At 34.9% G+C, this 17,201-nt stretch overlaps 3 protein-coding genes across 3 annotated transcripts in view; 2 read left to right on the top strand and 1 right to left on the bottom strand.

Annotated features, from left to right (window-relative positions):
• The first annotated feature begins 2,082 nt into the window (after positions 1 to 2,082).
• LOC142221196 (venom serine carboxypeptidase) lies at positions 2,083 to 3,976 on the top strand. The gene is made up of 2 exons (XM_075290807.1): positions 2,083 to 2,241; positions 2,345 to 3,976. Exons 1-2 carry the CDS (start codon positions 2,107 to 2,109, stop codon positions 3,818 to 3,820), a joined length of 1,611 nt encoding a protein of 536 aa, XP_075146922.1. The 5' UTR covers positions 2,083 to 2,106; the 3' UTR covers positions 3,821 to 3,976.
• A 796-nt stretch (positions 3,977 to 4,772) lies between these two features.
• On the bottom strand, positions 4,773 to 5,725 carry Mrm2 (Mitochondrial rRNA methyltransferase 2). Its single transcript, XM_075290808.1, has 2 exons — positions 5,248 to 5,725; positions 4,773 to 5,188 (listed from the first exon to the last, which is right to left on the bottom strand). Exons 1-2 carry the CDS (start codon positions 5,617 to 5,619, stop codon positions 4,787 to 4,789), a joined length of 774 nt encoding a protein of 257 aa, XP_075146923.1. The 5' UTR covers positions 5,620 to 5,725; the 3' UTR covers positions 4,773 to 4,786.
• A 1,900-nt stretch (positions 5,726 to 7,625) lies between these two features.
• Positions 7,626 to 17,201, top strand: part of Ire1 (serine/threonine-protein kinase/endoribonuclease Ire1) — a 42,989-nt gene continuing 33,413 nt past the window's right edge. The window contains exons 1-2 of the mRNA XM_075290800.1: positions 7,626 to 8,080; positions 8,189 to 8,306. Of these exons, the coding sequence (XP_075146915.1) occupies positions 7,892 to 8,080; positions 8,189 to 8,306 (307 nt within the window). The 5' untranslated portion in view covers positions 7,626 to 7,891. The remainder of the gene's footprint in view (positions 8,081 to 8,188; positions 8,307 to 17,201) is intronic.

The following is a 17,201-nucleotide window of genomic DNA, read 5'->3' as shown; positions in this document are numbered from 1 at the left end:
AGACCAACGTCTTTACCAAGGTAAAATCTGAATGAACGTAACGGTGTTGTCAAAACTTCAAAAACTTTTCGACTTTTTAACATTATAGAAATTTTGACCTTACACTTGTAAAGTAGACTTTTGACATATACGAGTATTGAACTTCGCACACTTTTCAAAATATACGTGAAAATATTGCAATATAAAAATAGAGAAAATTTTGCAGTCCGGCGACAAGTCGGTTTTATTTTTTTTTATTTTCCGTTTATTTGAGCAATTTAAAATTAGCAGAAAGTCTCAAGAAAACATCAAGAGGTATCGACTAGTATTTTTTATACCCTCCACCATAGGATGGGGGTATATTAACTTTGTCATTCCGTTTGTAACACATCGAAATATTGCTCTAAGACCCCATAAAGTATATATATTCTGGGTCGTGGTGAAATTCTGAGTCGATCTGAGCATGTCCGTCCGTCCGTCCGTCTGTTGAAATCACGCTAACTTCCGAACGAAATAAGCTATCGACTTTAAACTTGGCACAAGTAGTTGTTATTGATGTAGGTCGGATGGTATTGCAAATGGGCCATATCGGTTCACTTTTACGTATAGCCCCCATATAAACGAACCCCCAAATTTGGCTTGCGATTGCTCTAAGAGAAGCAAATTTCATCCGATCCGGCTGAAATTGGGTACATGGAGTTGGTATAAGGTCTCTAACAACCATGCAAAAATTGGTCCATATCGGTCCACTTTTACGTATAGCCCCCATATAAACGGACCCCCAAATTTGGTTTGCGATTGCTTTAAGAGAAGCAAATTTCATCCGATCCGGCTGAAATTTGGTACATGGTGTTAGTATATGGTCTCTAACAACCATGCAAAAATTGGTCCACATTGGTCCATAATTATATATAGCCCCCATATAAACCGATCCCCCGATTTGGCTTGCGGAGCCTCTAAGAGAAGCAAATTTCATCCGATCCGGCTGAAATTTGGTACATGGTGTTGGTATATGTTCTCTAATGACCATGCAAAAATTGGTCCACATCGGCCCATAATTATATATAGCCCCCATATAAACCGATCCCCAGACTTGACCTTCGGAGCCTCTTAGAGGAGCAAAATTCATCCGATCTGGTTGAAATTTGGTACGTGGTGTTAGTATATGGTCTCTAACAACCGTGCAAGAATTGGTCCATATCGGTCCATAATTATATATAGCCCCCATATAAATCGATCCCCAGATTTGTCCTCCGGAGCCTCTTGGAGGAGCAAAATTCATCCGATCCGGTTGAAATTTGGAACATGGTGTTAGAATGTGGTCTCTAATAAGCACGCAATAATTGCTCCATATCGGTCCATAATTATATATAGCCCCCATATAAACCGTTCCCCAGATTTGATCTCCGGAGCCTCTTGAAGGAGCAAAATTCATCCGATCCGGTTGAAATCCTAGTATAAGGCCGCTAATAACCATGCCAAAATTGGTCCATATCGGTCTATAGTTATATATAGCCGATCCCCAATCGCACAAAAATTGGTCCATATCGGTTCATAATCATGGTTGCCACTCAAGCCAAAAAATAATCTACCAAAATTTAATTTCTATAGAAAATTTTTATTTCTATAGAAAATTTTTTCCAAATTTTATTTCTATAGAAAAATAATCTACCAAAATTTAATTTCTATTGAAAATTTTGTCAAATTTTTATTTCTATAGAAAATTTTTTCCAAATTTTATTTCTATAGAAAATGTTGTCAAAATTTTATTTTGCCAAAATTTTATTTCTATAGAAAATTTAAACTTAATTATATACGTATTTAATCGGCCTTTTTTAGTTTAATATATACCACGTATGGACTATGTGGTATATATTACGGTGTTAGGAAGTTTTAAGATACCTTGACATCGGCAAGTGTTACCGCAACCCAAGTAATTGGATTGTGGATGACAGTCTTCAGTAGAATTGGAGGGCACATAAGCTTCGGCCTGGCCGAACTTACGGCCGTATATACTTGTTTTTTTTTTTTTTTTGTAATGAAATTTTTATTTTCAATATATATAGTGTTCTCTTGGTGAAATCGGACCATAAACATTTATGTTAAACGATAACGATACAATTGTGGATGACATCCCTGCATATTCCATTTACAAAGTGCATAATATCATTTGTTTTGATCTCAGAAGCCGGCTTGTTCATAATTGATATTTTTCCAACAAAGGAAGGCGTAATTTCTTATCTAATCGCAAGAACATCCGAGGTACAGTATTTAATTTACAATATATACATTTCCAAAAAATTTCTTAATGCAGAATTCCGATAGAAGCAAAATGATACATTTCAAATATTTTCATTTTACATAGGTCGGAATGAAAATTGCAAATCATCATTGTGCAATGAACGTCGTCGTCATTGTCACTTTTGCACTTTTCTTTGTAGAGCTATGTAGTGGCGAAAAAAGTCCCTCTTATCGCAAAAGTTTCATAAATCCCTATCCCAGATTTAAAGCTTTCAATGACGGAGGCAATCCTGGGGAGCCATTATTTCTTACTCCCCTTATCAGGGACACGACAATTCCTCGTGAATTTATACAGAAAAAAGCTCAAGTAAATGGCACACAATATCATAAAGTAGAGAGTTACTCCGGATTTTTGACTGTTAATCCCAGTTTCAATTCGAACATGTTTTTCTGGTACTTCCCGGCAGAGGTAGATCGTGCATATGCTCCCGTTGTTCTGTGGTTGCAAGGAGGGCCAGGGGCTTCTTCCTTATTTGGACTTTTCACTGAAAATGGCCCATTCGAATTTAATGAAAAGGGTGATCTAAAAAAGCGCAATTATACATGGAGCAAAACCCACAATTTGATATTCATAGACAATCCAGTGGGCACAGGATTTTCGTTTACTGATCGGGATGAGGGTTATGCCAGAAACGAGAAGGATGTGGGTCATAATCTACACGAAGCCATGCAGCAATTGTACGAGCTCTTCGAATGGAATCAGGATGGTGGCTTTTGGATAACGGGAGAATCATATGCTGGAAAATATGTTCCCGCCTTAGCGTATCACATACATCATGTACAAAATGCTATCGATACACGTGTCCACATTCCTCTCAAAGGCGTTGCTATTGGCAATGGGCTCTCCGATCCTATCCATCAATTAAAATATGGCGATTATTTGTATCAACTTGGTCTTATAGATGATAATGGATTGAAAAAGTTCCACGATGCAGAAGCAGCAGGCATTGATTGCATTAAAAAGCACAACATGGATTGTGCTTTTGATGTTTTCGACAACCTTCTCAATGGCGATATGGTCAATGGCTCTCTCTTTACAAATCTAACTGGCTTCAATTATTACTATAATTATCTTCACACAAAGGGTGATAATTATGGTCAAATCATGGGTGATTTCATACAATCTAGTCAAACAAGGCGATCAATTCATGTTGGTAATTTAACATACCATGACTTGGACACAGAGAACAAAGTGGAGTTGTTCCTAAAACGTGATGTCATGGACACCGTGGCACCATGGATTGCTGAGCTGCTAGATACTTACACTGTTTGCATTTATAATGGACAATTGGACATAATTGTGGCCTACCCTTTGACTCGCAACTATTTAAATCAATTGAAATTTAAAAACTCGGATGCATACAAAATTGCTCCAAGAGAAATCTGGCGCGTTGATGATGAAATTGCGGGATATGCCAAACATGCTGGGCATTTAGTTGAGATAATGGTGCGTAATGCTGGTCACATGGCTCCAACTGATCAACCCAAATGGATGTATACTCTGATACACCACTTGACTCATTACAAGAAGATTGTTTAATTTAATACAATTCGAACAAAATATTAAAATTTCAAAATTTGTATAGAACAAAAATGGCATGTACATGTGTATCTTTTTTTTGTAATAATTTTGTTGTCAATATCTATGTTAAAAAATAAATAACTTTTGCTCTGGCTAAGCCATTAATATTTAAAATTAATACCTCATTCACTTACACTTCCAAAATCGACTTTTACTAGGCTTGAACAGTCATTTATTGTATAGGTTTGGAATAAGGAACATTTTAAGGTAAACTTTAAAATTAAAATTTACAATGCAAATTTCTCTTTAACATATTCCAAAAAAAATGTTAGCAGATACAGCTCAATACTATCTCAGCCTGCCGGGAAAGGATTCAATGCATTCCGTTTAGACTACATTTGGTTAACCTTTAGCTCATGACGTCTAAATCCTTATTTTTTCTATTAAGATCTGTGGAAAAATATTAGGTAGTTGGAGGACTATTCAATCACCACCTTTCATAATTTAAGAAGATCGATAGCTTGGCGTGTATTCTACGCTTGGTCTTCAATATCGACACAGTCGTTTTAGAGGGTTAAAGGGCGTGAAATATATGTGGTCCAACATTGAAAGTCGATCATGTGTACCATGCGGAAGCTTATACACCATTGACATCTAAAATCTCGCGTATCTGAAATTTGTAAATCTCGAAAAAGCGAGATTTCAAGCGTAGTGTGAATGTACAATTATGGTAAATTCTCTACATATATTTCATTCACTGTGGTAATTTAGCAGATGAGGTCGGAAGCTTTGTCAAAATTGGAAAGTACTAACGAATTAATCGTACCAAAACTCAAAACTATAAGTGAAAAGAATAGCTTTTCGTATCAAATTAATCAAAATATCCAGAAATTAGCTAGTTTTCCGATTAGATCCGAAAATATTATGCATCTATAACGGGTAAATATTTTGAATTAACTAAAAATAAAACTTATTATTGTTCTACTAGGTATCTTTTGCATTTATTGTTTGTTTCGGAACATTTTCCAATCCTTTAAAACCACGTGCAACAAAAAACTGTTCTGCAGAATCACCTCTACTAGATCGAGGTTTAACTCGTTTCACCTTTTCATAGAAACGCTGTATATCTTTTTCTATACGTGGAACGTCACCATTATCCCAAACTTTTATAACTAAATTTGCTTTTGGTGCAGACATGACCACAGCAAAATGCAGGACGTCATAACAAAGATTTGATATCGCCTCTTGATCCAAAATTCGTACACCGCTTGCGTTGGGAGCCATATCCGATAGAACACAATTGACTCGCCTATCTCCCATTGCTTTTATTAAAACTTGCTTGCTCTCTGCTTTTGTAAAATCCATACCTCCAAATATTGTAGCTCCCTGAATAAAAGTTTTATTATCATTTCTGCTTTGATTTTATGAAACAAAAACAACTTTACCGGTACACTATGGAAATGCAATAAATCTATACTGAATACGGCTCCTTTGGGTTTCTTTTCTAATTTTCCGTTTGCGTTGCATCTCTCTACCGCAACCTGTGTCCAACTTCCTGGAGCCGCACCACAATCAACGACACAATCACCAGCATTTATTACACTATATTTGTCATCGATTTCTAAAAGTTTAAATGCACTTCGACAGCGGTAGTTCATCATTTTCGCTTTTTCCACATATGGATCGGCTAGTTGTCGTGTAAGCCATTCTTGGGAACTTTTGCTTTTACCCTTCAAGTTATTTGGTATCTGTTTTCCCCAGGTACATACACCAGTCATAAATGTTCTTTTTATAAAACCACGAAGAACAGATTCCATTTGGAGTCACAGTCCTCGCTCCCTCCGTTGTTGATTATGTGATTCTATCACAACATAGACCAAGAATTGTATAGACGTCTCAAGTCCATTCACAGCGCTGTAGTTTGTCTGCACACCATAGATGGAACCTTTTCCATACACCAATAAATGTATAGACGTCTCATGGCCATTCACAATTATTTTGTTTATTTTATGTGCGCATAGAGAAAGAAAATGTATAGACGTCGCATGTCAATTCAAAATGATTTTGTTTATTTGCAGTGTGCAGTCATCATCAATTTCGCAGTCAAGCGACTCAATTTCTTTTTGGAAAACGATCGGATAAACCGATCCCCCAAATCGGGGGATCAATATTTCGATGAGTTACAAACCCTCCACCATCCTATGGTAGAGGGTATAAAAAAATTTGAAAATTTTAGACAAATAACTAAATTTACTCCAAATAGTTTATATCAATAGGTAAGTGGAATAAAAAATGAAATACAATTTTAAGGAAGTCACTAAATGTATATCTCTTTGCCGAAAACGAAATTTATGGATTCTACGTTCTTGAAAACATTAAAAAAGCTGACCGATGAAAAATGTTGGACAATTAACTGAGACTGCTTCAAATAATTTATAATAATTGGTAAGTCAATATGAAAAATTAAATCAAAATTTTAGATAAGTCACGTTTTGCAGAAAACTAAAATCTTTGGATGCTACATTCTTGCAAACATTAAGAAGATGGCCGATGAAAAATGAGTGGCTTATCGACAAGAAAAAGTTTCCAGAAAATTTTTAAAGTGCAACCAATTAAATTTTTTTAAAACTTGATATTATTCCATATCATTAACTTCTGGAGGAAAATTTACATCCTATTATCAACTTAAAATGGATATTATGTGAATTCCATCTGCTGGAAATCTAACACGCGGTTCAGCACGTTCCTAATTTCAAATTGCCCGCATATTAATTAATTTCAATGCCGTTTTATGACACAAACAGGAAGGAAATCGAATTATCTATGCAAAAGTGTTTTCAAATAATGTTTAAGATATTTAAAGTTTTGTTCTTATTTGTTGATATGTTTAATAAGATATTTATTTTTCAAATAGTATCGTACTTATTATGTAGTGTATTATTATATATTTTATTTTGACGAAAATTAATAAGTTATACAAAATTCATAGAATTTTGGCTTTGACGTTCAATTAGAACTGGGGATATCATTTATAAAAATTTTGGTTGAAAAGTATATGTAACAATGTTAGTTTTTAATTTGACTCAAATCGAAAATTGTTTGAGAAATTATTGAGTAGCGATGCATTTCAATTTGAGGATAACACTTGAGAAATTATTGCTAATATGTTGAGTTTTACTGTTGAGGGTAATGTCTGTTTTTGTTGAGAACGCGATTTTCTCAACAATTTCTCAATTTGAACATTACCTAATCTTTGGAACGTTTGTGTTTGTTGGGATATTTGATTTTAGGAATAAACGATTATTATTTAAAAAAAAAAACTAGATGTCTTTGATCAATTGTAATCAACGTCATGGGTTTATATAATGGTCCCAAAATGTCGTCCAATTAATTACTTTTTCATACAAAATTGAGATTTTGGACTGTTTAAAACCATGAACATCGGTGAACACGGTAACACTAGTCAATAATTCAAGCATATGCTTGACATTTAACGAAAATGCAGATGTGTCATTCAGGGTTGTAAATGGTACCAACGGTTATAATATTAGTACGTCGTAAATGAATGTGTACGTTTTTTAAAAACTACATAATCTAGTCTAACCAGATTCAAGAGTATTAAGTGTCCTGGGAGTTATCTAAAAAAGTATTCTCAATTTTTATTGATAATCTATTGATTGTATGAGTCGCCGCTAAAAGTTCTTTCAAATGTCAATGTCATATTGTGGAAATAGTTATCTCTTGTTAAATGAGCCCAAGAAAAGTACAGTAGCACTGTTGTTTGCATCACTGATGTCAATTAACACCAGTTTGCGACAGTTCTGTTTTGACAATTGACAATGGATTTTTCTTCTTTCGGATTGTGCAGTGCGAAAATAAAATAGAAAAATAAAGTGCTTATAATTAAACTTCAAAGACTATTAATCTTTGTTAAACTTTCAATGGAAATTTTTCAATATAAAAATAACAGTGGAAAAAATACAAGATATAAAAATTCAGCATAAAAAAAATTATGCGTAAAGTTCAAATAAAAGTGTCGCATTTTCGGAAAATTAAGTGAACACCGTTGGAATAATCAACCAAACCAATATGTTTTCGATGAACGGTGGTTCGGGATCGCGCGATAAAATGAAAAAATCTTTTCGCATAGCGCTCTCTTTATTTCGTTGTTTTATATTAGTGACTGTTGTTATTGCATCAGCCACAGCTACAACCGTACCAACGCCACAAGAAGACAATAGTGGTGGTGTTGTTATTGATGAGATTCGTGTATCGAAGGTATGTTTTGGTTTGTCATCGCAAACCTTCGCAATATTTCATCAAACACCGGGAAAATTTCATATCTAAAAAGTACTTCATGTCTATTTTTGTTGCTCTCTGTTCTAGGAGGGCTGTACGGATTTGGCTCGTGATGAGGAAACTCTAATGGTCTTCTCCACATTAGGGGGAGGCCTGACAGCGATCGATCCGATAACAAGCGAAATACGCTGGACCATAGCGGATGGTAATTATGATAACCCATACAAACACTCCCCCCTTTAAAATTTATTTATTCTGCTATTCGTTCACTGACTTATCGAATTTCTATGCATAAGCAGACGCACATCTGTTTTTGTTCATTACTTATAATATTAAAATAACAAACATGTACGTACATGTGTTTGCCGGTCGTTAAATGTATTTAGAATTATTGTGGCTCACATCTTTGAAGTATACAATAATAATAATGAAACACTGCAGACGAGTGGCACATAGAAACAAACATCGTCCGATTCTAAACCAAAATCTGGAATTGTTATAGAGGTGGGTGATAAAACAAATTTGTACACTTCTTTCCAAAATTTGTACTGTGTACTTGTGCTTCTGAACTATGGGATAGCCATAAAAGTATACTTGAACATCAATAACATCGGTATTAGGATGATGATTTTTTGTTGTGGATGTCTGTTTATACTAATTTATAAAGTCTAAATACCATTGTGATATGTTGGGTTTCGTAGAAGAAACAAATAAAGACTGCTTAATATACATCACCTTTATTATGTCCTCATCCTATCAGTTCTTAGTTTAGGTTAGGTTATAGAGGATGAAGCCAAGAAAAAGGAACTGATTCTCACTTAGACCACGTTGGTCCATTGTATTTCGTCATAGTTGTTTTCTCTCCTCTTCATCAACCGTATTCGAGTTTCCAGACGAATTCCAAAATTAGCCTTCTAGGTCTTCCATCCCGAAGACAAGTATATCCTTCCTTCAAGAAAAATGAGCCTAGTATCTTGTTTCTCCTAAAATATAATGCTGAACACTGTTGCCTCCGGGTCCAGCCACCATTTACAAATATCATCAGCCATTAGGCAAATCCTTACCATGCTTTACAAGTGATAATTTAGATATAGCTCTCATATATATCTTCCGTCCGATTTGCATTTTTATTGCCTCAAAAGTCAGAGTTTTGCCCTGATTTGCTTCAAATCTTGTACAAGGGGTACCTTTTAACAGTATCATTAAATGTGCCAAATTTGGTTGAAATCGGTTCAGGGTAGAGGTGTGCACGTGAGTAATAGTTTATTCACGCTCACGCACACTCACGACTGAAAAATCATACTCACTCACACTCACGCACGATATTTTTTGGTAGGACTCACGCTCACGCACACTCACGAAAAGAAAATTTGTACTCCCGCACACTCACGCACGAAAACGTCGTGACTCACGAAAAATGCCGTGACTCACGAAAAATATCGTGACTCACGAATAATTTTATGATTAATTTTCCTTACCGAAGTGTCTGAAAACATGAGCATTATTAAAATCGAGAGTGTTATTAAACTCTTAACATCCCAGGTGTCACTAAAATTGTAATTGAATTTAACTCTTAAGCGTTATATGTTGGTGAGCAGGAATATTTTCGTGAGTGTACTTCGTTACTCACGCTCACGCACGACATTTTGTTTTGTTAATCACGCCCGAAATAAAGTTAGCTGCCACATTAAAATTCCTTGACCAAGGAATGGATATCAACCCCAAATTGGCTAAGATCGTTTTACTGGATTGGCGCACACGACGAGTGGGTGTTGGAGGGCAAGTAGTAAATGGACCAGAAGTTGTTGAGCTCTGTGATTGTTCAGCTCCTTGTTCATTGTCAACCGTACACACACAGGTAGCTCGTTCTCCAATAAATTTTGGTCTGCGGTAGATAAGCTGGTTGGTGCGTTATTTATGCCGAATTTACTGCCACTCAAGCCTTCTAAAGAAATAAAGTTTTTCCAATCTGACACGTACAGGTGGATCCATCATGTTAAAATCGCCTTCCAATCCTTTCCACAGAGTATGGGATTTGGTCTTTGCAAAAAACCTTTTTCCAAATCAGGATGCTTCGACATAAAATCCACCATTACCTCAAACTGGTTTAGTGTGTGGGTTTTTGCTATTTGATGACCTTAAAAAAAATACATTTTACACAATTTTGGATGAAAAATAATAAAAAAAAATACATTTTTCGCCTTTTCGCTAACTCAAATGGAATCGAATGATACTTTTTTCGAAACGAACACTTTTGACATTTACAACCGTGATACATAGTTGCTACATTTTCGAAAATCGAAAAGAATCTCCGATTGTAGAAAATTTACACCTCGAATTCGAAATACATAGTGGCACCAATTCGTTTTCGATTGATGTTGTTATCGAACGAATTACATAGTAACCCCATGGTTTAGATATAGCTCCCATATATATCTTTCGCCCGATTTACACTCATATGACAACGGAGGCCAAAGTTATACTTCCATTTTCGTGAAATTTTGCAGAGATAAAAGATTTATTATTCTAATTATTCATGTCAAATTTGGTCAAAATCGATCCAGATTTAGATATAGCTTTAGATATAACGGAAGCCACCGTGGTGCAATGGTTAGCATGCCCGCCTTGCATACACAAGGTGGGTTCGATTCCTGCTTCGACCGAACGCCAAAAAGTTATTCAGCGGTGGATTATCCCACCTCAGTAATGCTGGTGACATTTATGAGGGTTTCAAAACTTCTCTAAATGGCTTCACTGCAATATGGAACGCCGTTCGGACTCGGCTATAAAAATGAGGTCCCTTGTCATTGAGCTTAACATGGAATCGGGCAGCACTCAGTGATAAGAGAGAAGTTCACCAATGTGGTATCACAATGGACTGAATAGTCTAAGTGAGCCTGATACATCGGGCTGCCACATAACCTAAGCTAACCTAACCTAACCTAGATATAGCTCCCATATATACCCAGCAAAAAAGCGACGCCAAAAAAGTAGTGGAAAATTGGCGCAGAAGCGATGAATTTAACATGGGCTTGTCATAGGTCGGATGTCCACCATTTCAAGAGCCGTTGCACTGAATTTACATCAGTTCTTACGCTGTGATTCGAATTCAAAGTTTTGGATGTGAATTAAAAAATGTTATATTTTGCCAAATAAAATTTTTTTATAATTTTTTATGATTTTTAATGCATTCTAACGCTTGGGTGAAACGTTTGAATTAAAATATTTCGAAAAATTCGCAAAATTTCTTGAATGGATTTAGAATTTTTTTTCGACAAATTTTCAATAATTTGTACCATTTTATTAAAGCTTACTCTGTTTTTAACCTTTTTGAAACAAAAAAATTAAATTTACCCATTAAAAATAAGACAAAAGCGAGTTATAAATAATTGAATTAAAAGAACTTCCTGTGTAGTTAAAATAAAGAACATCGTTGGATGTACATCTTTTGGAAGTGCTTTTAAAGCTGTGTCTTTGGAAGAACTTCCAAATTTTTTTGCTGGGTATGTATGCTAGATTCGGGGAAATATAGTTGAATGTGTCATATTTTAGACCCATTTTCAATGGGATTTTCCTTCAATTGACTCAATGGTTTCCACAGAGAATATTTTTAATATGCTATTTAAGTGTGTTTGATTTAATTTGGTTCAGCTTGAGATGAAGCTTCCATATATGTATTTTTTTTTTTTTTTTTTTTTTTTTTTTTTTTTTTTTTTTTTTTTTTTGTTCTTCTGGTTCATACAAATATGGCCAAATTACCCACATTTTACACAAAATGATGTCATGATTTCCTTATATGATAGTCATATTCTACACACTGTAATGCCACAACGGCTGAGTTTTAAATAAGGATCCGACTTATATAGCGTCCGACTTCTAAGTAACAAAAATTGTAAATAATACTCAAATTGTCATATATATCGACATACATATCCAATCATCCAATAATCATAAATGCTCTTTTGTACAATTGCATTAAAATTGCTATAGCTTTATATTTCCCATATGTTTTACTAACATTGTGTTCCATCCAATGGGTTTGGCCGATTTAAATTTTAATTCTCGAGATTTTGTAGAAGTACAACAAATTGTCTCCAAGTCGGCTAAGATATAAATAATCCTTCATAGTAACTCTCAACAAATTTGAAGGTGTACATAGTGGTAAAGGGTATAATATAGTCGGCCCCGCCCGACTTTAAACTTTACTTGCTTGTTTGAAATTTATAGGACACAAGAGAATTTCTTATATCCTATCAATAGTATAGTCTACACAAGTTTGCTTTCACAAAATTTGTCATGCCTCTGGCCCTTTGCTCTCTAACTACGACACACAATGTACTGGTCCACATAGTGTGTTTTCATTTTATCATGGTCAAAACTAAACATATTACAATATCAAAACTAAAATTCTTGATTATAATAATTACGTATCCAATACACACAATTCAAGCACAAAATTAACAGCATATTGCATGTGTGTTTTTTCAGCAAATACAAGTGAGAATTGTTTTTTTTTTTTTTAATTTAGCAATCAAATTGGACCAATCTCTAAAAAATATAAACATTTATCAAACAAAGAGTAATAAAAAAAATTGGCATAGCGTGTTTGAAATAAAAAAATAATAAATCATAAACAATATTAATTAATAAGGCGTATGTTTCTAAAACTAATTTCGGTACTCGGTGAGATAACAATTTGTTTAACTTTTTAGATACAATTATATTTGATATATTGTAATATGTATCACACTTGTATACAAATATAAATAAATACATATGATCAATGCAGTTCCATAAGATGCTTATGCCGACATTTAAGATCATATTGTATCGGATGGCAAATTAGCTGAGATGCAATGTTCCAAAAAAAGATGAAATATATGGTTAGATTAGGTTATGGAGGAACCATTGCGGTTCCTCAAACTCCTTTTCTCTTCCTCTTCGCGTTTGTCCCACTCCTTCAGATCTGCCTAGGTCTTCCACTCAAAAGCCTTGATTAAAGCGTGATTTCTCTTCAGGTTGCAGTCTCGCAAGTCGGTAATAGTCTGAAAGAAATGCGAGCCCAGTGTCTTGTTTCCTCTGAAAGACAATTCTGGACACTGGCATAGAAAATGGAATGAACCTTCCGTAGCCTCAGGGTCCAGACAACGTCTACAAATATTATCATTCGTCGCATAGGTCTTCCTCTTGGCTCACTCGTTACTAATGCCTCATATATTGTACGGAGCTGAGGTATATACTGGCACCAATAGGTCAAACATTCGCAGGCTTGAATCTTCATTTCACAGTATTTTAAGGTATGTCTATGGTCGTCACTGCGACGTAATTATGTGTATTTCACGCATCAGTTCCAGTGTCTTGTTTCCTCTGAAAGACAATTCTGGACACTGGCAGAGAAAATGGAATGAACCTTCCGTACCCAAAAGTTTTTCGGCGGTGGAGTATCCCACCTCAGTAATGCTGGTGACATTTCTGAGGGTTTCAAAGCTTCTCTAAGTGGTTTCACTGGAATGTGGAACGCCGTTCGGACTCGGCTATAAAAAGGAGGTCCCTTGTCATTGAGCTTAACATGGAATCGGGCAGCACTCAGTGATAAGAGAGAAGTTCACCACTGTGGTATCACAATGGACTGAATAGTCTGAGTGAGCCTGATACATCGGGCTGCCACATAACCTAACCTAGCCTAACCTTCCGTAGCCTCAGGGTCCAGACAACGTCTACAAATATTATCATTCGTCTACAAATATTATCATTCGTCGCATAGGTCTTCCTCACATATATATCCGCTATATTTTTGAGCCAATTCAGTCTACAGTCTAGGGCAATTCCCAAGTATAGTGCCGATTTTGAGAGTGTCAATTTTTAGTAGTCGTAGTAGTAGTAGTTTACTTTATTATCCCCATGTTCGTTATCTTAATACATTTAGGAGAGAGTCAATTTTATCCCTTGGAATTCCGGGTCTTTGTATCCGCCAAATTATATTTTTCTGGTAAAAACACTAAATCCGTTTTCTTAGGATTAAAACCTAAACCACAATTGCTGGCCCATTCCGAAAGCGATTGTTGTGACTCACTCATCAAGTCCGAGATTGTGTGCAAGAATTTGTCTGACACCATTATGACAAAGTCGTCTGCATACGGCACAACTTTTATATCCCTATTATCCAATATAAATATATACAAGGTGGTCAACCTGCATCAAATTTAGGATATCTGTGTTCCTCAACTTGTAAACGGCCATAGACTGCATAAAATCTCTCTATGGAATAGTCGAACGGTTAGATATTCAATTAATTTAAGTGACCACCCATTGGAACATAGCAGGGAACTGCGAAATCATCTGTTTGGCATAGGATCTACAGTACATACTAATACAAATATGTCCACTTGGCAAGGATTACAGTCTTTTGTTTTTATTCGTTAATGTAATGTGATTGTGTCGAAAACCTAGTGTGATAAAGAAACCCGAAAAACACCAATCGGTTAAGCGCTATAAAATTGTACAGAATAGTTTATAATCGGGTCATAAAGTTGAAATTGCACATACACTTCTATTTATCACTAGATCAGTGGATAAGTATGTACACCAATGAAATATTTCAGACAATATTTTGTGCAAGAGAATTCCTTACCTACCTATGTACATTCATATATTTAATAACATGTATGCGTCATTTTTACGTCACTATCTGAACTTTATTCATAGTTGGTTGTTTATAATTTTTTGTCATCTTGTTTTCACCGCCATGCTTGAAAGAAATATAAACAAAAATGAATAATCAATATGAATGCTAATTTGCATTAATTGGTTCTGTATAATTTCTGGTATGGACGTAACTTGTTTTTGGATAATGAGAAAAGGATACACACGTACAGAAAGTCGTGGGTCATTTTCATACATTGTTATGGTTAGATTAAAATTGAATATTCTTACTCCTATGGTCACCATATACTGTATGTGCAGTAAAACTCAAGTTAAAGGAAGATTGTAAGCAATATGGTTTTCTTTTTCCGGGACTTTTTGCTTTCCCGGGAAAGCGGGAATTTTCTCGAATTTCCCGGGATCCCGGTCAAAGGGAAGCCTGCTTTGATGTGGAATACATTTAGACATTTGAATAAATTAGAAATAGCCTAAAGCTACGGTTATAAGGCGCCCTCTGGACAAAATCCCTAGTAAGCAACAATTGGATATTAAAAAGTTTGGTACTGTTTAGCATTAACCAAAGATAATATGTACAGGTGAATTAGTCTTTATACTACTCTATGGAAGAGAGTGTGAGAACATCATTACGAAAATATTCAAAATGGGACAAGAGAATATCGGTCGTAAAACCAAAAGAGATTTCAGATTGTTTGACTAAATTATGTATATATCAAAAATCTTTATATTTCGTATTATATTTAGGCATATTTTAAGCTTTATCATGTACCTCCCTGTATTTTTGTTAGATGTTATTGTAGAAACAAAAATAAACGAAATTAAAATACAATTGGTCATTAAAATAATAACCCATTTATTATTGTATACGAAGAGAGTCTAGATTCTAAAAATGGATACCAACAGTTTGTAATATTGGAACAAATTAAAGGTTGCTTGGAATGTAGGTTTGGTACCAGATATAGAGCTACACAGAAAGAAATTATCCAACTATTTTTTATTCAAATTGCTATAATTACGAAAATGATAGAATCAGCTAAATTACGAAAATGATAGAATCAGCTAAACATATACTTAGTTAAAAAATCAATGCGTTAGTGTAGAAACATACCTAAATCAAGAAATACGATTAATAGTTAGGTATAGTGGCAGCCCGATATTTCAGACTCACTTAGACTATTCAGTCCATTGTGATACCACAGTGGTGAACATCTCTCTTATCACTGTGTGCTGTCCGATTCTATGTGAAGCTCAATGGCAAGTAACCTCCTTTTTATAGCCGAGTCCGAACGGCGTTCCACATTGCAGTGAAGTTTTGAAGAGAGAAGTTTTGAAACACTCAGAAATGTCACCAGCATTACTGGAGGCGGGATAATCGACTTTTTGGTGTTTGGTCGAAACTGGGTTCGTACCCACGACCTTGAGTATGCAAGGCGGGCGAGCATATATGAAAAGATGATGCAAGGATCATGTTGTATATTATTTCCAGTAGAAGTTTGAATATAAGACCTGAAATTAGTTATCTGCCTGTGCCAGATTTAAAGTGAAGGCTATGGAAATTCGCCGGTAACGAACATTTTTTTCAGGGGCCGTAGTGCTATCGAAAGAGTTTTTTTTAATCGTTATTTTGTAACTTAAAAAATCTCATGTAAATAGTTATTTGTCAACGTAAAATGAAAGGTCGGATGAAACTCTTAAAAAACTCTTCAGAAGTTTTATTTTTCCCTTCAGAAAATAAAACTCTTTAGGAGTTACTTATTTACTTACTGCACCCAGAGAAGGAATATGATATTTCAAGAGCACCATGTTACTTTTTCACAGCGACCATGTAGCATTTTGGTCGCAAAAATATTCTTTTCTCGTCGAACATGATATGCTTTCCGAAATCAGATACATAATCTCCGAGAAAAGAACATGGTTTCGACAAACATGGTACATTTTTTCCGTGAAAAAGTAAAATTTTGCTCTTGGAACATGGTTGAGGTGATCATATTCCTTCTCTGCATGTGTTATACATTTTTTCATTCATACGATGAATTGTAATTTTTATTACTGAGGTATATTGTATTGTAGTAACAAAGTGTGGAAGAAAATAGTGGTGATCCAATCAAAAATAACGAAATTATAGGTGATATACACTTTCGATAAAATTTACTGTAATCTTAATGAAAATGGGTGTTAATCAAATTAAAAAATGAAGTCAATTAAGAAAATTATTGGTAATATTTATGTTTTTAGTTAAAATGTTAATTAATTGAAAAAAATTTTGCTTACATTAAAAAATATTTCCAAATATCCGATAACTGGTGCCATGATATCTGAAATACTATACATGAGACTTGAATTTTGAATTTTGATTTTTTGTAATAACCAATATCGGTTACTGGCATTTTGTCTGGTCAGTTCCTCTCAAATGGTTACGTAGATATAGGCTATCCAATAT

Source organism: Haematobia irritans, chromosome 1 (genome assembly GCF_050003625.1).
Source record: "Haematobia irritans isolate KBUSLIRL chromosome 1, ASM5000362v1, whole genome shotgun sequence".
Lineage (NCBI taxonomy): Eukaryota > Metazoa > Arthropoda > Insecta > Diptera > Muscidae > Haematobia > Haematobia irritans.
This window is presented reverse-complemented; position numbering and strand designations above follow the sequence as displayed.